We start from the raw sequence: 23,782 nt of genomic DNA, 5'->3' as shown, positions 1-23,782 counted from the left end.
GATTGGCTCTCCCTTTTAAGTATTTTTACGTTCTCTGTGATGAGCTTTTAAATATCCTAGAAGAAAGCTTTTACCAGTCATTTAGGTGTGTGTTCAGCAAGTGGTTAAACAGGTAGAGCTTACTCATTAGTTTGTTTTAGAGATTATGGTTTTAAAGGTTTTTGGTTCACCTTACAATGGGATATCAAATCTAAATGAGGCTTTGCTGTGACCTCTAAACTTAAGTAAAGGTTACTTATTGGCGATTTGGCAAAATATTCAGTTACATATAATATACATCTTAACTGATGTTGAAACCCACTTATTTAAGCCTATATATGTAGGCTTCAATATGAGTGATTAAATTTTTTTGTTTTGATTTTTTTTTTTTTTTTTTGGTTTTTTGGGCCACACCCGGCATTGCTCAGGGGTTACTCCTGGCTGTCTGCTCAGAAATAGCTCCTGGCAGGCACGGGGGACCATATGGGACACCGGAATTCGAACCAACCAGGATTCGAACCAACCACCTTTGGTCCGGCTGCTTGCAAGGCAAACGCCGCTGTGCTATCTCTCCGGGCCCATAAATTTTTATTCAAAAATTGTTTTCTGGGCCCGGAGAGATAGCACAGCGGCGTTTGCCTTGCAAACAGTCGATCCAGGACCAAAGGTGGTTGGTTTGAATCCCGGTGTCCCATATGGTCCCCGTGCCTGCCAGGAGCTATTTCTGAGCAGACAGCCAGGAGTAACCCCTGAGCAACGCCGGGTGTGACCCAAAAACCAAAAAAAAAAAAAAAAAAAAAAAAAAAAAGTTTTCTTCTTATAGAAACAAGTATAATTTGGTTTTGTAGGTTTATCCAAACATCTAGTATTTAAATTATTTTTTTTTTTGTTTTTGGGTCACACCCAGCAGCGCTCAGGGGTCACTCCTGGCTCTACACTCAGAAATTGCTCCTGAGGGACAGAGAGACAGCACAGCGGTGTTTGCCTTACAAGCAGCAGATTCTTGGCCCAAGGTGGTTGGTTCAAATTCCGATGTCCCATATGGTCCCCCGTGCCTGCCAGGAGCTACTTCTGAGCAGATAGCCAGGAGTAACCCCTGAGCACAGCCGGTGTGGCCCAAAAACCAAAAAAAAAAAACACCTAAAAAAGGGGCCGGCGCGGTGGGGCTAGAGGTAAGGTGTCTGCCTTGCCTGCACTAGCCTAGGACCGACCACGGTTCGATCCCCTGGTGTCCCATATGGTCCACCCAAGCCAGGAGCGACTTCTGAGCGCATAGCCAGGAGTAACCCAAAAACCAACCAAACAAACAAAAAAAAACTCAAAAAAATAGAAATCGCTCCTGGCAGGCTCGAGAGACCACATGGGATGACGGGATTTGAACCACTGCCCTTCTGCGCAAGGCAGATGCCCTACCTCCATGCTATCTCTCCGGCCCGAGTATCTAAATTTTTGTGAAAAACACTACAGGCAGTATAATTTCCACCGCATAAAGCTTTTTCACTGTATATTTGTTTGAAGGCTTTGCTTGTAGGAGGTCTGAGTTCACTTTTCTTGAGCATTGTTTGGAGCAACCTCCTACAGAGAACCCAGAATAGCCCTTCAATGTCAATGGGTATGGCCCCCAGACCAGAGAAGTAGAAAAAGGAAATTTATGTGAAATTTAACTACTACATTGTAAAGTAGTACCTATCATATTAGGTAAGTATGCCAGTTGTAGCCCACTTAAAATACTTCTTTTCTTTAGATATTGGGCCATACTTGGCAGTGTTCAGAGCTTATTTCTGGCTTTGTGTTCAGGGATTGCTCCTGGCAGTGCTTGGGGGATGATATGGATTGCCAGGGATCAGACCCTAGTTGACCATGTGCAAGGTGAGCACCCTATCTGCTGGACTATCCTTTGGCCTCAGTGATTTTTTTTTTTTTTTTTGGTTTGTTTTTTTTTTGGGTCATAGCCGGCAGTGCTTAGGGGTTACTCCTGGCTCTATGCTCAGAAATTGCTCCTGGCAGGCTCGGGGGACCATATGGGATGCTGGGATTTGAACCATGACCTTCTGCATGAAAGGCAAACACCTTACCTCCGTGCTATCTCTCCGGCCCTGGCTCCAGTGATTTTTTTTTATTTGCATGTTTGGGGACCATTTTTGTGTTGGTTCACGGATTATTCCTAGCTCTGTGCTCAAAAATTACTCCTGGCAGTGATCCTGACTCAATACCATATGAGATTCTGGGTATTAAACCTGGGTCTCTGTGTGCAAGGCAAACACCCTACCTGCTCTACTTTTGCTCTGGTCCCAGACTCCCATGTTTTATTTTATTTATAGTTAAAGTTCTTGACTTTTTATATTTTCTTTTTGGTTTTTGGTTCACACCTGGTGGCGCTCAGGGTTACTCCTGGCTCTATGCTCAGAAATCGCTCCTGGCAGGCTCGGGGACCATATGAGATGCCGGGATTTGAACCTGAGTTCGTCCTGTATTGGCCGTGTGCAAGGCAAATGCCTTACCGCTATGCTGTCGCTCCGGCCTCTAAAGATTGATATATTAAATAGTTTGAGGAAACCTGTTTTTAGATTTTGGAATTCATTATACCTAATTGTATCTTAGGCGTACTCCTGGCTCTCTGCTTGGGGATGCTCCTGTGGTGCTAGGGGTTAAATGCCAGCCCTCTGTCTTACAAAGTATTTTCTAAAAAACACAAAAAACAAACAAACAAACAAAAAAAACCAAAGTATTTCCAAAGTATTTCTCTAGAGAATCCAGGAAATTTTCACCAGAACGGTGGTTCTAGGATGGACTTTAACGTAGAATTTAAAATGCCCATTTCTTTGATAAGCCAGGAGGCATGAGGTAAGGGAAGTCTTGTTATATCTTTGTAAAAACTAGTTTAATAAAGTTTGTGCTCATTATGCACCTACTGACAACTGAAGGCTCTCTTAAGAATTAGTTATGAGGGCCTGGAGAGATAGCATGGAGGTAAGGCGTTTGCCTTTCGTGCAACCCTTTTGGGGTCCCATATGGTCCCCCGTGCCTGCCAGGAGCAATTTCTGAGCCTGGAGCCAGGAAAAGCCCCTGAGCACTGCCGGGTGTGACCCAAAAACCACACACACACACACACACACACACACACACACACACAAAAAGAATTAGTTATGAGGGGCCAAAGAGATAGCATGGAGGTAAGGCCTTTGCCTTTCATGCAGAAGGTCATCAGTTCGAATCCGATTTCCCACCTGAGCACTGCCGGGTGTGACTCAAAAAAAAAAAAAAAAAAAAAACCACCCAAAGAAAAGAATTAGTTATGAAAAAAATTAAAAAAAAAAAGGAATTAGTTATGAAAGTATCTCAATGCTTTTTTGTTTTTGATTTTGTGCTACAACTGTCAGTATTCAGGCAGCTCTTACCTCTGAGCTGTTGGGTTGCTTCCCATCAGTGTTGGGGACCAGGAACCTTAGTCTGCTCATGCAATACGTGTTCTCTGGCTTGTTGAGCTGTTTTCCTGGCTAATGGTTCTGATTTTAATTTTCTATAGGAAGTACGTTATATGAGAAATGAACTTATTTTCCAAGAAATATTCCCTCATATCACTAGTGGCATTAGTGGTTTCTTCTTATCCAAAGATAAGTACCATATTGTTGTGTTATTGGTCCATACCTGGCCATGCTCAGAGGTTACTTCTGGCTCTGTACTCAGAAATTGCTCCTGGCAGGCTGGGGGACCATACAGGATGCCAGGATTGAACCCAGGTCTGTTCCGGGTTGTCAGTATGCCAGGAAAACGCCCTACCGTGTACTATCACTCTGGCCCCCATATTACTTCTTTGAACAAATATCATTACAATGGCCTTTTATTCTTCCCTGAAGTGTTGCTGGGCTGAAAAAATTTCATGCCTTTATTTGTCCAGTATCAGAGATTATTGTCTGTCTTTTCCATTTCACAGAATCTAACCCTTTCACATCATCCATTAAAATCTGCATTTGCCTTACACAGTTCACTGCTATTTTATTGTATCAAATAGACAGTGGGTTAGAATTTTTGATGGGGAGAGGTAAAGTTTTTTTTGTTTTGTTTTGGTTATTGGTTTTTGGGTCACACCCGGCGCTCAGGGATTACTCCTGGCTCTAAACTCAGAAATCGCCCCAGGCAGGCACGGGAGACCATATGGGATACTGGGATTTGAACCGCCATCCTTCTGTATGCAAGGCAAATGCCTTACCTCCATGCAATCTCTCCGGCCCTGGAGGTAAAGTTTTACAAAAGTATACAACAGTACACTTATCTGAAGCCCCAGCATCATCTGTGTTATTTAGAATAGGTGCAGAGGATTTCAGACTTTATTCATCAACTCATGAGGTAAAGTAATTGTCTAGGAATTAGAGAAAATGGTATTGTTATTCTTTTTTTCTTTTTTTTTTTTGGTTTTTGGGTCACACTCAGCGATGCTCAGGGGTTACTCCTGGCTGTCTGCTCAGAAATAGCTCCTGGTAGGCACGGGGGACCATATGGGACACCGGGATTCGAACCAACCACCTTTGGTCCTGGATTGGCTGCTTGCAAGGCAAACGCCGCTGTGCTATCTCCGGGCCTGGTATTGTTATTCTTAACATCTGTCATCAGAAATTAATGGAGAGATTGAACATAGCTTAGAGTTTAAGAATGGACTTTACTGATTCTTTTAATCTATAGTATATATATATATATATATCTTTTCTTTTTTCTTTTTTTTTTTGTTTTTGGGCCACACCCCGCATTGCTCAGGGGTTACTCCTGGCTGTCTGCTCAGAAATAGCTCCTGGCAGGCACGGGGGACCATATGGGACACCGGGATTCGAACCAATCACCTTTGGTCCTGGATCGGCTGCTTGCAAGGCAAATGCCACTGTGCTCTCTCTCCGGGCCTGTATATATATATTTTTTACATTTCTATATTTTTGTTACACCTATCTGTGCTCTGTGCTTGGGGATCACTTTTGGTGGGGATAGGGGACCATATATGGTGTCAGGGATAGAGTTGTGGGTTGAGTATATGTAAGGAAAACACCTTACCCATTGTACTAGCTCTTTTCACATACTGCCATAGAAGGGGCTTGATATGTGATTCTAGAAGTTAACTATTCACTTTATAAACTCCTGTTTCTCGAGTCAGGCTTCATGTCAGTTCTGGTACCCTGGAATTGTAGTTTACATTATGACTTTACAATATATTTCCCAGATTTTTGTTGTTTGTTTTTTGGGCCACACCTGATGATGCTCAGTGGTTACTCCTGGCTATGTGCTCAGAAATTGGTCTTGGCTTGGGGACCATATGGAATGCCAGGGATCGAATCCATGTCTGTCCTGGGTCAGTCGTGTTCAAGGCAAATGCCTTATCGCTGTGGTATTGCTCAGACCCTAGACTTTTTTTTTTAATTTTTTTTTTTTTAATTTTTGGGCCACACCTGGTGGCACTCGGGTTACTCCTGGCTCTGCACTCAAATCGCTCCTGGCAGGCACAGGGGACCGAATGGGATGTTGGGATTCGAACCACCGCCTGTCAGCTGCATGCAAGACAAATGCCCTACCACTGTGCTCTTTCTCTGGCTCCTCCTGAGTTTTTATTTCCTCGGTGTGCTGGGCTTGAATGCAGTGCATCATTAATGCAAAAAAAAAAAAAAAAAAGTATGTGTTGTATCATTGAGCCACTTCCCTGCCAGTTGTTGAGGTTTTATTTGACTTTATTTTCATGTGTGTGTGTTTTGGAGGCGGCACACAGGTTGGGTGAGGCCTTGTACTGGGGCTGGTGTTTGAGGGTGGGTCTTTAAAGGTGCCCGGGATTAAATGACTTTCTCATGTAAAATGTATACTCAAGCCTTTTTAGCTATTTCCCCAGCCCTGTTTTCTAGAATTTGAGTTGAAATGCTCTGGGTTTGATTTCTGGCACCAAGATATACTTAAATGGTTATTTAAAGTGAATTTCTTTATTTTTAAATTAGATAATCTCAAAAGCACAAAAAAGTGATAGTTGTTAATATACCAATTATGGATTGATTCTACCAGTTTTACTAGTTCTTGTATTAACCCATCAATACCTAATATTTTATGGAGCCAAAGTGTGTAGTACATGTCTGTACTCATGAGATTTTTCTTTCAGCAACTTAAATAGATTGATGCCCATACTTGTGGGTTTTTTGTTTTTGTTTTTGGGCCATACCTGGCGCTACTTAGGAGTTACTCCTGGCTCAGAGTTACGCCCCTGGCAGGATCAGGGGACCACATGGGATGCTGGGATGTGAACCACTGTCTGCTTTGTTTGGCTACGTGCAAGGCAAATGCCCTACTGCTGTGCTATTTCTCCAGCCACATGCCATACTTGTTTTAATAGTGTTTTTGTTTGTTTGTTTGGTTTTGGTTTTGGGGCCACACCCGGTAAAGCTCAGGCGTTACTCCTGGCTATGCGCTCAGAAGTCGCTCCTGGCTTGGGGGACCACATGGGACCATATGGGACACCGGGGGATTAAACCGCTGGCAAGGCAGATACCTTACCTCTAGCGCCACCACTCTGGCCCCTTTAATAGTGTTTTTGGTGCTTGTTTTCCCCTTTTGTTTTTGGGCCATGACAGAGTTCTGGCTCTTTGCCTAGGTTTACTCCTGGTGGTGCTCATGGGACCATTATGATCATTATAGTAGAGTGATAGAACCCCAGCTTCTTTTTCGTTGTTTCTTTTTGAGTCATACTGGTGATGCTCAGGTTACTCCTGGCTCTGCACTCAGTAATTTCTGAGTGGGGCACTGGGGACCATATAGAATGCCAGGGATTGAATTGGGGTCCAGCACCTACCTGCTGCATTAGCATTCTGGTCCCTGAACCCAGCCTCTTTTACACAAAGCAAGCATGCAGCCTGTTGAACTATCTCTTGCTCGTTTTGGTATTTTAAGTAAATTGAATTTTTTCCAATGTAGAAAATGTATAAACAGTAATCAGACTCCTATGTTCACACTCCAGCTTCTTAATTATATTAGGCAGGTTTGTGGGTTCAGTGCACAATATGCAGTATGGGGGGAAATAAAAGATACCAAGTTCCTGCTGCAGAGATTTAGACTCATTGTTCTGAGCATTTTCTTTTCTTTTTTTTTTTTTTTTTTTACTTTTTGGGTCACACCCAGCGGTGCTCAGGGGTTACTCCTGGCTGTCTGCTCAGAAATAGCTCCTGGCAGGCACGGGGGACCATATGGGACACCGGGATTCGAACCAACCACCTTTGGTCCTGGATCGGTTGCTTGCAAGGCAAACGCCGCTGTGCCATCTCTCCGGGCCTGTTCTGAGCATTTTCTAAACAAGTACTTCTCAAGTGCAACTGGAGGGAAGAATCATGGATTGCCCTCTTGAGGGTCTACACCAGGACTCTTCGGTTTCCCAATCAGGATCCCTTTCTGCTCTAGACATTTTTACTTGACCCCAGGTATATAAAATTGGTATGCAAACTTAAACATTTGCTGGCAATCATAACAAATATGTGTTGTTTCCCTTTAGATGCCATACCAGGAGTGGGGAGGGGGGTACAGCCACACTCTGCGGCACTCAGGTTACTTCTGACTTTGTTCTCAGAAATCGCTCCTGGCAGGCAGCACGGGAGACCATATGGGATGCCGGGATTTGAACCAACATCGGTCCTGGGTTGATTGCTTGCGAGGCAAATGCCCTACCACTGTGCTATCTCTCTGGACCCTCTTTTTTATTTATATCCTTTATTAATTAATAGATTGATTGGTTTTTAGGCCAACCAGTGCACTTAAGGGTTACTCCTGGCTCTGCACTCAGAAATTGCCCCTGGCAGGTAGGCTAGGGGACCATATGTGATTGCAGGAATCAAACTGGGTCCCTCCCAGGTTGGCTGCATGCAAGGCAAATGCCCTACCGCTGTGCTATATCTCTAGCCCCAGGGATACTCTTGACTTTATGTATTACTTTGGGGACAGTGGGATACTGGGGATTGAACCCACTTCCTCCAGAATGCAAAGCATGTGCTCCAGCTCATTGAGTCATCTCTCAGACCCTTAAAATGGATCATCAAACTACAGCCCACGGGGCCACTTGTGGCCGGCGAGGACATTATTAGTCAGGTATTTTTGTTGTTCTGCTGCTTGTCCTGCTTAGCAGCCGACTTGTTCCAGGCCATAGTGTGGCTGTGTGGGATGTGTACCATACTCTCTGACTCCACTTTTTTCTGTCCCTTGATGACTACTCTCAGTCTCAAGGAGGGGTCCTCAAATTATGGCCGGGTCCACTATTCATAGGTTTTTTTTTTTTTGGGGCCACACCTGGCTGTCTGCTCAGAAATAGCTCCTGGCAGGCACGGGGGACCATATGGGACACCGGGATTCAAACCAACCACCTTTGGTCCTGGATTGGCTGCTTGCTCTCTCTCCGGGTCCCTGTTTTTTTTTTTTTTTTTTTTTTAAGCTGTAGTTTGGCTCTTTGATGTTCCGAGAGACAGTGAGCTGGCCCTTACTTAAAAAGTTTAATGATCCTGGGCCGGAGCCATAGCACAGTGGTGTATTTTCCTGGAGAATCTTTGCTCCAATAATTTTTTTGTTTGTTTTTTGGGGTCACACCCGGCAGCGCTCAGGGGTTACTCCTGGTTCTATGATCAGAAATCACTCCTGGCAGGCTTGGGGGGGACCATATGGGATGTGGGGATTCGAACCACCAACCTTCTGCATGAAGGCAAATGCCTTACCTCCATGCTGTCTCTCCAGTCCCAATTTCTTTTTTTTTTTTTTTTTTGGTTTTTGGGCCACACCCGTTTGACGCTCAGGGGTTACTCCTGGCTATGTGCTCAGAAATCGCCCCTGGCTTGGGGGGACCATATGGGACGCCGGGGGATCGAACCGCGGTCCTTCCTTGGCTAGCGCTTGCAAGGCAGACACCTTACCTCCAGCGCCACCTACCCGGCCCAAGCCCCAATTTCTTTAAGCAGTTAAATCCATTGTTTTTATTCTTTGAAATTTTTATTATTTTATTTATCAGCAATTAAGTGTTCAGCACTATTTCTACATAGGCCTACACAGGAATATAAAGGAAAGTAAGAAAATAGTCACTGCACTTGAGGAATTTCTTTGGTGAAGCAGGATATACTTTCAAAATTCCAGGCAGCATATAGAACCACCTGACAGATTCTGAGGTATCAAGTGTAGAATTTTATTTTAGAGGAAACTTGCCAAAGAGGAGAATTTTAGTCATTGTCATGTTTTTTAAGCTGTTCAGTTATTTATGTAGAGAATTTAAAGAAGGCTTCATGAGGGATAAGCATCTTGAACTTTGCATATATGTATGTAGAATATTGTTGAAAGGTGCTGCTCCTTCTGGAAATATTGAAGATAGGAACTTTGAAAGTTTATAAAGTGAAACATCTCAGTAAAAAGTCAGTTAAGACAACACGTTTACTGGGCCCGGAGAGATAGCACAGCAGCGTTTGCCTTGCAAGCAGCCGATCCAGGACCAAATGTGGTTGGTTCGAATCCCGGTGTCCCATATGGTCCCCGTGCCTGCCAGGAGCTATTTCTGAGCAGACAGCCAGGAGTAACCCCTGAGCACCGCTGGGTGTGACCCAAAAACCAAAAAAAAAAAAAAAAAGACAACACGTTTACAAATAGGATGAATTATTAGCACAGTTTTATTATATCAGCCTAGTAATGATTATAAAGCATTTGAGAGACATTTTGACATGGATGGCTTTATAAGTAGTCGGCATTAGCTTTTGTTAGGTGACTGGGAGTGGAGAGAGATAAATGAATGGTTTCTGCTCTTCAAGTAATAAAGTACTTGTTGTTAGCCCATTTTCCTTCTTTCGCAGGTAAAAAACAGGAAGCAGATGAGTTGAGTGGAGATGCTTCTGTGGAAGATGATTCTTTTGTCAAGGTAATGTGCTCGTTACAGATTAAGATACTTAGATTCGGTCTAGTATTTGCATGATGAATTCATGTGTTTCACACAAATAGCAGTTATGGAACTATGCAGGCAAAATACACTTCTGTGTCTATTATTATCGGTCTTCCTCAGAAATACAGCCAATACTTTAAGTAGAAATGAGGGGCCTCAGGACCAAAGGAAAGCTACAGGACTGTTGAGGTTGTTTGTTCCTGGATAGCTTACTGCAATGGAAGATATTGCTCATCAACCCATTGCATTTTGCTTTTGACTATAATGTACAGGACTTACACTAACATAGTTCTTGAAAAAGGAAATTGCTCGTGTGTTGCTAGTTGAAATTAAGAAATTTAATGAAATTGGGAAATTTGGTATTTAAAAGAGAATAAGCCAGCTTTTGGCTTAAAAGAGTGTATTTCTTAGCTGACCTATAGAAAAATAAAATATGTCATATTAATTGTTGTGGCAGCTCTCAACACCCAGTTCTTTTTAATCATAGGATTTGGGGCTTTCATCTTAATGAAGTATGTATTACTTGCTACATATTGATTATGTTCTGTGGCATTATAGAAATTAATGAGCTGGTTTCTCTGATAGCATGTGTCTTTATACTCCTTTATACTTTGTTTTCTGTGTACAGTTAATCAATATTGTAATGGTATCTTTGTGTGTTTTATCCTGTTAGCTCATACCAGTCCACCCACCACTCCACTCTCCTGTTGCCTCACTCTTCTCTTTCCACGTACCACACTTGGACCATCTGTACTTCCACAGACCCCACCCTTCTTGTACTTAGAGGGCAGTTACAGAGAAATAAATGTTTGGTTGGGGAAATAGCCCTAATTACCAGATAATTTAAGGAAATATTTATCCCAAGGATTCATTAGTAATGATTATTGTATGTTGATAATAAGCTTTTTTTTTTTTTTGATAATAAGCTTTTGTTGTAGTCTTTAAGAACTTCAGTTTAGTATTTTGTTATCCTTTGTAGTATAACTTTCCTTAGGTTTATTCCTTTGTTCTTACAGTCTTTAGCTGTCTTCTCTAGTGGAGTGAGTGTATGATTAAATGAATGTTATGCATATAAGTGGGAAAAACATTGTGAAAAGAACTTTGCGTTTCAAGTGGTTTTTCTTTTAGCTGTTCAGTTCATAAAAATGATAATGTTATGAGGAAATACATACTTCTATTTGGCATAATAGTTGTTACAGATACTACAGAGGATGTGTTTGTTTCATAATGTCTAGAAGAGGAAGAGTTTTTTTTTTTTTTTTTTTTTTGGGTCACACCCGGCAGTGCTCAGGGGTTACTCCTGGCTCCATGTTCAGAAATTGCTCCTGGCAAGCACGGGGGACCATATGAGACTCCGGGATTCGAACCAATGACCTGCATGAAAGGCAAACGCCTTACCTCCATGCTATGTCTCTGGCCCCGAGGAAGAGTTTTTAATAAAAATTATTTTCAAATCCTTTATATATGTGTGTATACCTATATGTGTACTTTTCCCACTTTGTAAAACATTTGCATTTTTTTTTGTTTGTTTGTTTTTGGGCCACACCCGGCGGTGCTCAAGGGTTACTCCTGGCTGTCTGCTCAGAAATAGCTCCTGGCAGGCACGGGGAACCATATGGGACACCGGGATTCGAACCAACCACCTTTGGTCTTGGGGCTGCTTGCAAGGCAAACACCGCTGTGCTATCTCCCTGGGCCCACATTTGCATTTTTTAAAATTTCCCAGTGCAGATAATAATTTTGGAGTTTCAGTGGTGTAGTGGTCAGGAGATGTCACCTAGTGTTTTAATAATCAAATAGTATAGAAATTGCTTCCTTGTAAATGAATGACTGTCAAGATGGTGGGTTTTTTGGATCTGTGAAATTGCTTGTCATCCCTCCAGTCATTTCTGAAGAGGTAGTAATTTTGTACTATTAGAAATCAATGACTGATTTCCCAATTTTAATCTTCAGTGTTCTACTAGTTGCTTTTGGTGACGTTAGTGGAACTACTATTCTTTTTTTTTTTTTTTTTTTTTTTGGTTTTTGGGCCACACCCGGTGGTGCTCAGGGGTTACTCCTGGCTGTCTGCTCAGAAATAGCTCCTGGCAAGCATGGGGGACCATATGGGACACCGGGATTCGAACCAACCACCTTTGGTCCTGGATCGGCTGCTTGCAAGGCAAACGCCGCTGTGCTATCTCTCCGGGCCCGGAACTACTATTCTATCCATGAAATAAGCAGATTTCTTCTCTGTAATCATTTTCTGCAGAACTTTTTAGTCCACTACAGTCAATATGAATCATTAATGGAATGGTCATACTCCCTGCCTGTTTCTCTTTTCAACCATGAAAGGCTTTCTTAAATCTACATTCACTTTAAGAATAAGAAAGGAGGAAGTAATGTTTCTTGCTTTAACCCTTCTCTACATTTAATTAAAGAGAAAACTAAGCAGATTGCTACTCTGTTTCTGTTCAAGTGGCATGCATATGTATAAATTCTAAAGGGTGGACATAATGTTTTTAGTTTGTGTTCCTGCATTGAGGCATTTCAATGAAATCAATAAATTTTGAAACAAATACATTGACATAATTGTATTACTTTTTTTTTTTTTTTGGTTTTTTTTTTTTGGGGGAGGGCCACACCCGGTGATGCTCAGGGGCTACTCCTGGCTGTCTGCTCAGAAATAGCTCCTGGCAGGCACGGGGGACCACATGGGACACCGGGATTTGAACCAACCACCTTAGGTCCTGGATTGGCTGCTTGCAAGACAAACACCACTGTGCTATCTCTCCCGGCCCATAATTGTATTACTTTTTAAAGAATACTCACTGATGGTAACAATTGGGATTCTTTATCATTTGTTAGAAGGAAATTTAATGTTAACTCCTCTAGGAGTTCTAGAGTCTTTGAAATGAAATCAGGCTATGGTCTGGGAGGAATCTGGTCATTTCTTTGGAGCCCTGTCTTTTAGAATCGCTTCTGACTATAAACTTGGTAAATGTTTAGTTGCAGCTTGAGGGCATTTCTAGTCTTGGTAAATGTTTAGTTGCAGCTTGAGGGCATTTCTAGTCTAGTAGCTGTGCAGTTGGTGTATTTCTGCCTGAGAAATTTGTGAATGTGAATATATAATTTAATGAGCTGGGTATTAAATCCAAACCTTTATTTTTTAATGTAAAGTAAAATGATTGATCTTGGACTTTGGGAGTGTTCAAGTATACATTTTAAAATCTTTAGAGAGATATAAATTATCAGAATATGGTGGCTAGTCTACACTATTTTGCCTCTAGTTGTACCAAATTTTCTTACCATTAAAAGGACTGTGAATTGGAGAATCAAGAGGCACAGGAACAAGATGGAAATGACGAGCTAAAGGATTCTGAAGAATTTGGTGAAAATGAAGAAGAAAATGTGCATTCCAAGGAATTACTTACTGCAGAAGAGAACAAGAGATCTCATGAATTAATAGAGGCAGAAGCAGTAGAAGATATAGAAAAAGAGGACATCGAAAGTCAGGTCTTTAGCCAGTTTTATTAAAATGTAACAGATAAATTAAATACTAAATATGATGACTTTTTTTTTTTTTAGTTTAGTGTGGAAGTTTCAAAACTAGATATTTTTATTTATTTATTTTTGTTTTTTTGGGCCACACCCAGTGACACTAAGGTTACTCCTGGTTCTGCACTCAGAAATCACTCCTGGCAGGCTCGGGGGACCTTATGGGATGCCAGGAATTGAACTCTGGTTCGTTCTGGGTCATCCGCATGCAAAGCAAATGCCCTGCTGCTGTGCTATCTCTCTGGCCTAAAACTAGATATTTTTAGTTATTTATAAACTAGACGCTTACTTCCTAAGAAAACTTCTAACCTTTTTGCTTATTATGTTCCACACATCTAGATACTTTCTACATAATATCATGATCTTAAGTTGCTATTTTTTCTACATAATTTTTTTGGGCCACACCTGGTGATGTTGAGGGGTTATTCCTGACTATGCACTCAGCGCTCCTGTCTTGGGGGACCATATGGGATGCTGGGGGTGGGGCTGGTGATCAGACTGTGGTCCATCCTAGGGTAGTGCAGGCAAGGCAGACACCTTACCTCTTGTGCCACCTCTCCGGCCCCTCTACATAATATTTTTTATATTATATACAATGGCCTTATATGTTATATATATATATATATTATATAGTATATCAGTCTGCTCTCATTGAGTCTAATGACAGCTCTCAATCAGGGATGCTTAAATTCTGATTTGTTTTCTGCTGTGCTAGAAATGAGGATCAATAGTACTCTGACCATGCCAGGCATGATCTGGTGGTGATTTTACTCTTGTTCTGTAGATAAATTATTTATTTACAAAGGTGGGGTAATCACATATGTAAGTTTAATCAAAGAGTATTTATTTTGAAACATCTTTGAAGGTAGTTCGTTTTGGCCTCTTTTGAGGTATGCCCATATACCTTAAGAAAATCAATGGAATAGGATGTCATTGATAGCATTTATGCTTCAAACATTTCCATTCTCCAAGGTTATTCAAAGGGAAGATAATTAGAAAGACTTTTCTAATTCTTTATCAAGTACTTAAATATTTTGTCAGAATGAAAATTGTCTTCTGAATTTTTAAGTATTGACTTAGTACCCACAGTATCATAGACACTGTACTGAGCCAGCACAGGGTATAATAGGTAGAGCTTAAAAGCATTTTCATGTTGCCCAGATAATTTGTAAAGCAAAGCTATTGTATACCCTTTTACTTAGGAAATTGAAGCTCAAGAAGGTGAAGATGATACCTTTCTAACTGCCCAAGTAAGTCTATGTTTAGTCCTATAAATTTGATATTATGGGTGGAAGGGTTTGAAAAGGAATCTTTATTTCGACTATAATTCCTATTTTTTTTTTTTTTTTTTTTGGTTTTTGGGTTACTCCTGGCTGTGCGCTCAGAAATCACTCCTGGCTTGGGGGACCATATGGGAAACTGGGGGATTGAACCACGGTCCATCCTAGGTCAGCCGCTTGCAAGGCAAACGCCCTACCCCTGCACCACTGTTCTGGCCCCTCGACTGTAATTCTTTAATTTATAAAAGTACTTTAAATTTAATATTGACCCAGCTATTAGAAGTATTTATATAAAATATTTTAAATTGGCAGCTACAATTTCTGTTGCCTCAAAGTTACTAGAGAAAGTTCCTACCATTTTTAGAATACAAATAGTCCTTTCTTTCTGTGAAGTATAAGCAATGGTTACCAGTCTTGAAACATGAACCAAATACCCTGAATTTTTTTTTTTTTTTTTTTTTTTTTTTGTGGTTTTTGGGTCACACCTGGCAGTGCTCAGGGGTTTTTCCTGGCTCCGTGCTCAGAAATTGCTCCTGGCAGGCACGGGAGGGGGGGGGGGGCATATGGGATGCCGGATTCGAACCGATGACCTTCTGCATGAAAGGCAAATAAATGCCTTACCTCCATGCTATCTCTCCGGCCCCCTGAATATTTTTTAATTTGCTTATCACTTTAGTATAAAATAATTTATAAGTATTATTATTTTTAATGCCATATACTTCAAAATCTTAATAGTTTAACACTCCTAGGAAGAGAATTATATAAAAGAGATAAAAGTGTATCTAAAAATTTGGAAGATCAAGAGAGGTAGAAGGAAATACCTACATTTCTTAAGTTTGGTTTTAGTCTACATAACATAGATAATATACATTTGAAATATACATGGGAGGCTAGAGCGATAGCACAGTGGGGAGGGCGTTTGCCTTTCATACTGCTGACCTTGGTTTGACCCCTGTCATCTCACATGGTTCCCTAAGTGCAAAGCTAGGAGTAACCCCTGAGTACTGCCGGGTGTGGCTCCAAAACCAAACTATCCAACCCCCCCCTCAAAAAAAAAAAAAAACCAATTAGACATAGGACCTGGGACCTGGGAAATAGTTCATAGAGTAGGAACACATATGAAAGTCTCTGCTGAGTCCCCTGAGCATGCCATGGGGTAGTTCTAAGTACAACCACTTCCCCCACCCTCTGATGCAACTGACATAAAATTGGACACTCTATGCATTAATTGTCTTTTGTTTCTCGTTCTCTCAAGAATCTTGCTCTGTGCCCCTTAGGAAAGTATCATTGATACTTTCTCTCTGTGTATCAGTCTTAAGAGAAGTAATTAGTGTTGATTAGGCCTTTCATTTCTTTGTATTACTACAAAAATAGTACTTAATTAATGGGGCTCTGATTTGACTGGTTACCTGAACTTCTGTTCCTGCATCCTTTCCTGGAATTCTGTTCTGCATCCTTTCATGGCTCCTGCTTGTGAAATGCTGACGAGCCCTAAATACCCTTGAGGCATTAAGTGGCCACCTGATTCAGTTACAGTGGGGAAAGAGATTGCATTTCTGGGAGAAATGTTGATATTTTGAAATACTCATGAAGGAAATCTTGGGATAGCAGGAGTCTCTATTCTTGTTCTCAAACTAGTTTCTGTGCTTGATGTTCGAGAATAGGTGAGGACATTAGCTCACATATAGGATTACATTTATTTTAGTTGACACACTTGCAAAAGGGTAGGGTTTGTACCGTACCTGGAAACTTGCCTTTTCCTTTCCACTGACAGCCTCCTATAATGGAATAGGTTGTAAGTTTTGAAAATATTACTATGATATTATATGATGGTGTAGAATACATATTCTACAAGTTTACAAAATGAAGAAAGTAGTCTCTCTTGTTTGTTTTGTTTTCGGGCCACTCCTAGTAGCTCTCAGGATTTACTCCTGTCAGGTTTAGGGGACTATATGGGATGCTGGGGATTGACGTGAGTCTGCCACATGCAAAACAAATGCCTTATCACTCTGGCCTAGAAGAAAGCAATTTTATTATGGGGAGGGTGAGGATCACACCCGGTGGCACTCGGGTTATTCCTGGCTCTACGCTCAGAAATGGCTTCTTGCGGGCTCGGGCACTGTATGGAATGTTGGGAATCGAACTGGGGTCTGTCCAGGGTTGGCAGCCTGCACGGCAAATGTCCTACCGCTGTGTTTTTGTTCCCCAAAAAGCAGTTTTATGACACTTTTGGGGGGGGGGTTCAGCCCACACTTGGTGGCTCTTGGGTTACTCCTGGCTCTGTGCTCAGAAATTGCTCCTGGGATGTTGGGGGATTGAACCTGGGTGGGGTTTGCTCTACTCTCTGTGCTATCAGTTTTTTTGTTTTGTTTTGCTTAATTTTTTTGTGAGGGGACCATACAGACGGTGCTCACTCCTGGTTCTGTGCACAGAAATTGCTCATGGCAGACTTGGGGGGCCATATGGGATGGCGGGGAATGAACCTGGGTCCATACTGGGTCATTCGTATGCAGAGCAAACACCCTACCTGCTGTGATTTCGCTCAGGCCCCTTGGAAAGCAGTTTTAAAGAATGAATTTTTTTTAGTTTTTTGCTTTTTTTGGGCCACATCCAGTAATATTGAGGGGTTACTCCTGACCTATGCACTCAGAAATTGCTCCTGGCTTGGGGGACCATATGGGACGCCACGAGATTGAACCGTGGCCTGTCCTTGTTTAGTGCGTGCAAAGCAAACTCCCTACCGCTAGCACTACCGTTCTGGCCCCAATAATTAATTTCTTTTCTATTTTCTAAAAAATTATATTTGTTAGAGATGGTCTTGTTCTTACTGGCTCTTTATTATAAAAGAGCAGTTAATTCTGTCCAAGTGTAGGCTTTGCCTTTGCCTTTTTGCACTAAGATAGAAATGTTTTATGTAACATGTATATATTTTTTTAAATAACACAGTAGAACATCAAGACACATGTGAGATATGCACACTTACATATAATGCACATATATAATATACATGATATATATTATATATAATATATAGCACACTTATGTATAATGCACATATAATGCACTGCATTTATAACCCAATGTTTTTTTTTTTGTTTTTTTTTGTTTTTTGGGCCACACCCAGCGGTGCTCAGGGGTTACTCCTGGCTAAGTGCTTAGAAATTGCCCCTGGCTTGGGAGGACCATATGGGATGCCGGGGGATCGAACCATGGTCCTTTCCTTGGCTAGCGCTTGCAAGGCAGACACCTTACCTCAAGCGCCACCTCGCCGGCCCCCCAGGAGCTATTTCTGAGCAGACAGCCAGGAGTAACCCCTGAGCACCGCCGGGTGTGGCCCAAAAACCAAAAAAAATAAAAATCCTGAAGGGGGGCTGGAGATATAGCATGGAGGTAGGGCATTTACCTTGCATGCAGAAGGACAGTGGTTTGAATTCTGGCATCCCATATGGTCCTCTGAGCCTGCCAGGAGTGATTTCTGAGCTTAGAGCCAGGAGTAATCCCTTAGTGCTGCTGCCAGGTGTGACCCAAAAACAAAACAAAACAAAAAAATCTTGAAGAAATCAAATCACAATTTGTCCTGGGATGGCCCGCGTGCAAGGCAAAATAACCCTACTGCTGTGTTTCCTCTTCAGCCTCCACATTTTACTTTTTGTGTGTGTGTATCACAGCCGTGCTCAGTGGTTACTCTCCTGGCTCTATGCTCAGAAATCGCTCCTGGCAGGCTCAGGGACCATATGGGATACTGGGGTTCTAACCACTGTCCTCCTGCTTGCAAGGCAAACGCCTTATCTCCATGCTATCTCTCCAGCCCCTCCACATTTTGCTTTTTAAAAATGGACCAGGGAGATAATGCAGAGTACCTGGGTTATAAGAAGCTTGCTCTGCGTGCAGCCAGTTCTTGTTCAGAAACTGAGCACCACTGTGTGTGCTTACCAGCCTGTATGGTTTTATGTTATTATTTCCAATATGACATAATATCAAATCTGTATTATTACACAAGTGTTCTATTATCTTGCCTTTTTTATAAAAACAATATATAAATTTGTATATTGATACAGATAAGTATATTTGTATAAGCTTTATATAATAAAGCTTGATATATTTGGGTCCCTATACAGGTTTCCCCACAATCTTTTTGGCTGGGCCCCACCTGTTTTTGTGTGTGTGTGTGTGTGTGTTTTTTTTTTTTTTTTGGTTTTTGGGTCACACCCGGCATTGCTCAGGGGTTACTCCTGGCTGTCTGCTCAGAAATAGCTCCTGGCAGGCACGGGGGACCATATGGGACACCGGGATTCGAACCAACCACCTTTGGTCCTGGATCGGCCGTTTGCAAGGCAAACGCCGCTATGCTCTCTCTCCGGGCCCTGGGCCCCACCTGTTAAAGATGAACCCTTAATACTTTAGCAAGGCATGGCGAAGTTTTTTTCTTCCTTTCTTATTTTATTACTAATTTATGTTTCTGTTTTCTGCTTATATTTTTCTTCTTCCAGTCTGACTGCTGGTTGACTGCTTGGTTATCATGCTCATATGCAATAGTTGCAGTGCTGTCCTAGGTGAAACTTGCAACTTTGTGTTGTAAGTTTAGCCTTCTGCCACTGAGCTAGTTATCCTAAGAGGAGAAAAAAGACTTTAGCCTTTGTGGATCTGAACAGATCACACTTGCCATGTGGTGTGGTATCAGTCACAGAGAATAGGTAAATGAATAGACATAGATTTTTGTTTGAATAAAGATAATGGCAAGAACTTAGGGAGTTGGCCATCTTTTGCTGAGGGACTCTCCAAGATTCAATTTTTTTGATCACATCCCTCATTCCTCTGGAATAGTTCAATATCTTTTCTGTTTATTGCAAATATTTTTTTTTTTTTTTTGTGGTTTTTGGGTCACACCCGGCAGTGCTCAGGGGTTATTCCTGGCTCCGTGCTCAGAAATTGCTCCTGGCAGGCACGGGGGACCATATGGGATGCCGGGATTCGAACTGATGACCTTCTGCATGAAAGGCAAACGCCTTACCTCCATGCTATCTCTCCGGCCCCTATTGCAAATATTTTTTATGGGGGGGGGGAATGTTTGGGTCACACCAGCAGTGCTCAGGGGTTACTCCTGGCTCTATGCTCAGAAATCGCTCCTGGCAGGCTCTGAGGACCATATGGGATGCCAGGATTCGAACCACCCTACTTCTACATTCAAGGCAAAAGCCCTATCTCCATGCTATCTCTCCTGCTCCTGTTGCAAATTTTTGAGTTGATTATAGGATTTGGAGGTTTGCTATCTCATTCAGGACCCTTGATCCTCAGCACACACTTGATAACTTCATAAACAGTATCTAGTTGCATTTCTTCATTTTTATATGTAGTAATGTACAATGATGGTATCAATTATTGATTATTTGCATTGCATTATGATGATTAGAGTGCTGATATATTTGTGGCATGTTTCTAGAAGCAAAATTTCTCTTCATCTACTTTGCAGCTATAGGAAAACCTAGGAAATGGATTGTTAATTCTTTTTTCATCCTGCCAATATCATTGTAATGAGCTGGTTTGTTAGCATCTCCAGCCGTAACTAGGTATTTATTCTTTGTTTTTTTCTCCCTTAATTTTCTTTTTAATTCATGAACTTTAAATTTAATGTATTTTAGTCCATTGTAATTATTGTCCTTATTCTAAAATGGTCCTATCTGTAGCTTGTAAGAGCTTCTTTAGATGGTTTCTCTCTTTCATTTTGGGGTCACACCCTTCTGGGCCCAGGAATTACTCTAAGCTCTGTACTCAGGATTGCTCCCTGCGTGGCTTGGGATCAGATGGGGTGCTGGGAATTGAATCCAGATTGGCTGTGTGCAAGGCAAACACCCTACCCACAGTTTGCTCTGGCTCTTAGACGGGCTCTTGAGTTCTTGCAACATAATTCTAGTAGTCTCTGCTTACTTTTTCAATGTCATTCATTGTTTTCTATGCCATTTTTTTGTTTGTTTTAATGATGTTTTCACCAGCAGTGTTGGTGATATAGGGTTGTTTGTTACTACTGTATTGCTCCTGTTTTTTTATTTTGTTTTTTGTTTTTGGGTCACACCCGGCAGCGCCCAGGGGCTACTTCTTGCACTATACTCAGAAATCGCCCCCGCAGGCTCGGGGGACCAAATGGGATGCCAGGATTTGAACCATGGTCCTTCTGCATGCAAGGCAAATGCCCTACCGCTGTGCTATCTCCGGCCCCATGCTCCTGTTATTTTAAAGATATTTTTAGTTTATAGTGCTAGAGAACGTTTGCCATTTTGTTGTTTAAATTACTGTAAAAATATAACACACTTGAGCTTATAGGCATACTTCCACTTTATCATTAATCATTTATTTCATAATATAATCACTGAAAATACTTTTTAAGGTTTATATCCAATGGTAGATATTCCAAGGATATATAACCATCTAGGAATGAATAAATTATTTTTAGACTAGCTCTGCCCAATATAATTATACGATTATCAGCTGATACATAGTTAAACTCATTGTTTTATTTTGCTTATCTTTATTTTACTCATATTAGTATATTTGCTATTTAGCTGACCACTGGATTTGTTTTGTTTTCAAGATTTAAATATTGCTTGTGAAGTTTTATTTTGATTTTCAGGTTCTATGAGTGTAATTGTTTAAAAAAAAAGCTGGTGTTTGGGGGTAGATGGTGCTCAAGGGTCCTGAACCAGTACTGTTGGCAGCCACACGCATGAGTTCTGGGGATTTAACTGACCCAGCCATGCCAAACACTTAACTTCTGTACTATTTCTAGTCCCTCTTCCAGAGCTAATTAAAAACTTAGGTGCTGTGGAGATACACAGCGGAAGGGCTTTTGCCTTGCACACAGCCGACCCAGTATGGACTGTGGTTCAAATCCTAAATCCCATATGGTCCCCTATGCCTGCCAAGAGCGATTTCTGTTTTTTTTTTTTTTGTTGTTTGTTTGCTTTTTGTTTTTTGGGCCATACCGGCGGTGCTCAGAGGTTACTCCTGGCTATCTGCTCAGAAATAGCTCCTGGCATGCACGGGGGACCATGTGGGACGCCGGGATTTGAACCAACCACCTTAGGTCCTGGATCGGTGGCTTGCAAGGCAAACACTGCTGTGCTATCTCTCTGGCTCCCCAAGAGCGATTTCTGAATGCAGAGCCAGGAGGTAACCCCTTAACGCTGCTGGGTGTGACCCAAAAACCAAAAAAAAAAAAAAAAAAAAAAGTCTAAAAATCTCTCACCTTATTTTTTGGTGTATGGGCTACTGAGCAGTGCTCAGGAAATGTTCCTGGTGTGGTGCTGGTTCCGAACCTTGGATGACACTGGACCTTTTTTTGGGGGGGGTCACACATGCCTGGCTCTATGCTCAGAAATCACTCCTGGAAGGCTTGGGGGACCATATGGGATGTCGGGATTCGAACCACTGTCTTTCTGCATGCAAGGCAAACACCCTACCTCCATGCTATCTTTCCAGCCCAATACCCGAACCTGTTGTGTGTGGAACTTGGGTCCAGCCCTTTGTGCTGTCTTTCTGACCCAGGGTTTATCTAGTTTTGTAGTTATTTACAGTATTTACTGGTTTCCAAGGTCAGAGTGTAATCAGACAAATGAGTTCACTTTATTCATTCCTTTGTTGGTAATCTTAAAACGGTCTGTGGACGAAGTAGCCACAAGGTGCAAGGTGGAGTCCTGGGGCTATGGACATCCAAGCATATGCTCCTTGGCCTGACTTTTGTTCCCAGTCCTGCACCTCAGCATATAGAAGTCAGTCTGAGGTACTTCATCAAATTTATATAGAATTTGGTTCAGGGTCCAGAGCGATAATGTGATAATGGAGTGGTAGAGTGTTTGCTTTGCATGTGGCTGACCCAGGACAGACCTCAGTTCAATCCTGGGCATCCCATATGTTCCCCCAAAGCCAGGAGTAATTTCTGAGTGCATAACCAGGAGTAACCCCTGAATGTCACCGTGTCACCGGATGTGGCCCCAAAACAAACCAAAAAAAATTGGTTCCAATTCTATTTCCATTATTTACACAAAATAGGACTCTGGACTATTTTAGTCATTTTCTCTAGGGGCTGGAGAGATAGCATAGAGGTAAAAGCGTTTGCCTTGCATGCAGAAGGACGGTGGTTCGAATCCCAGCATTCCATATGGTCCCCCGAGCCTGCCAGGAGTCATTTCTGAGTGTAGCGCCAGGAGTAAACCCCTGAGCGCTGCTGGGTGTGAACCAAAAACCAACCCCCCCCCAAAAATAAAAATTATAAGACTTCCTTTCTGGGCCGGGCGGTGGCGCTAAAGGTAAGGTGCCTGCCTTGCCTGCGCTAGCCTTGGACGGACCGCGGTTCGATCCCCCGGTGTCCCATATGGTCCCCCAAGCCAGGAGCAACTTCTGAGCACATAGCCAGGAGTAACCCCTGAGCGTTACCGGGTGTGGCCCAAAAACCAAAAAAAAAAAAAAAAAAAGACTTTCTTTCTAACAAGAATTGATCAAGTGTTGGCCTATTGGTGAGATGAGTTAACTGTAAAACTTTACTCTCTTGAAGATGCCGATGACTTCAGTATTTTTTTGTATTGTTTTCTTTAAAACATTGTATATGTTAATGCCTTATGATTAAAAATGTCCTCTAGTCTCAGTCAATACTGCTGGTTTTTGTGGGGTGTAGGGAAGGAGGGCAGGATATACAGTGCCAGGGATCCAATCTGGGGTCTCACATATACAAGGCTCCATCTCTTCATTCTTATGGTTATAATACCATGCTTAGTTGCCTAGTTCTTTCTCTATTGGCCTTTTTTTTTTTTTTTTTCTTTTGGTTTTTTTTGGGTCACACCCGGCAGCGCTCAGGGGTTACTCCTGGCTCTATGCTTAGAAATCGCTCCTGGCAGGCACGGGGGACCATATGGGACGCCGGGATTTGAACCACAGACCTTCTGCATGAAAGGCAAATGCCTTACCTCCATGCTATTTCTCCGGCCCCATCTATTGGCCTTTTATACCCAATTTTTACTAAATCTCTCAAATCCACATTTATCTGCTCTGAGATCTTTGCTTTTTTTATTTTGGGGTTATACCT

General features: G+C 42.0%; 1 protein-coding gene across 6 annotated transcripts in view; it reads left to right on the top strand.

The window, feature by feature from the left end:
* Positions 1 to 23,782, top strand: part of SLTM (SAFB like transcription modulator) — a 68,376-nt gene that overhangs the window by 6,327 nt on the left and 38,267 nt on the right. For 3 of the 6 annotated variants that reach the window (XM_049773613.1, XM_049773612.1, XM_049773611.1), the window contains exons 3-5: positions 9,807 to 9,871; positions 13,190 to 13,387; positions 14,632 to 14,679. In XM_049773613.1, coding sequence (XP_049629570.1) covers positions 9,807 to 9,871; positions 13,190 to 13,387; positions 14,632 to 14,679 — 311 coding nt within the window. The remainder of the gene's footprint in view (positions 1 to 9,806; positions 9,872 to 13,189; positions 13,388 to 14,631; positions 14,680 to 23,782) is intronic. The other 3 variants (XM_049773615.1, XM_049773614.1, XM_049773617.1) reach the window with 1 other exon arrangement.

This window comes from Suncus etruscus, chromosome 5 (assembly GCF_024139225.1).
Source record: "Suncus etruscus isolate mSunEtr1 chromosome 5, mSunEtr1.pri.cur, whole genome shotgun sequence".
Lineage (NCBI taxonomy): Eukaryota > Metazoa > Chordata > Mammalia > Eulipotyphla > Soricidae > Suncus > Suncus etruscus.
The sequence above is the reverse complement of the archived record's forward strand: the minus strand, read 5'-3'. Positions and strand labels throughout refer to the sequence as shown.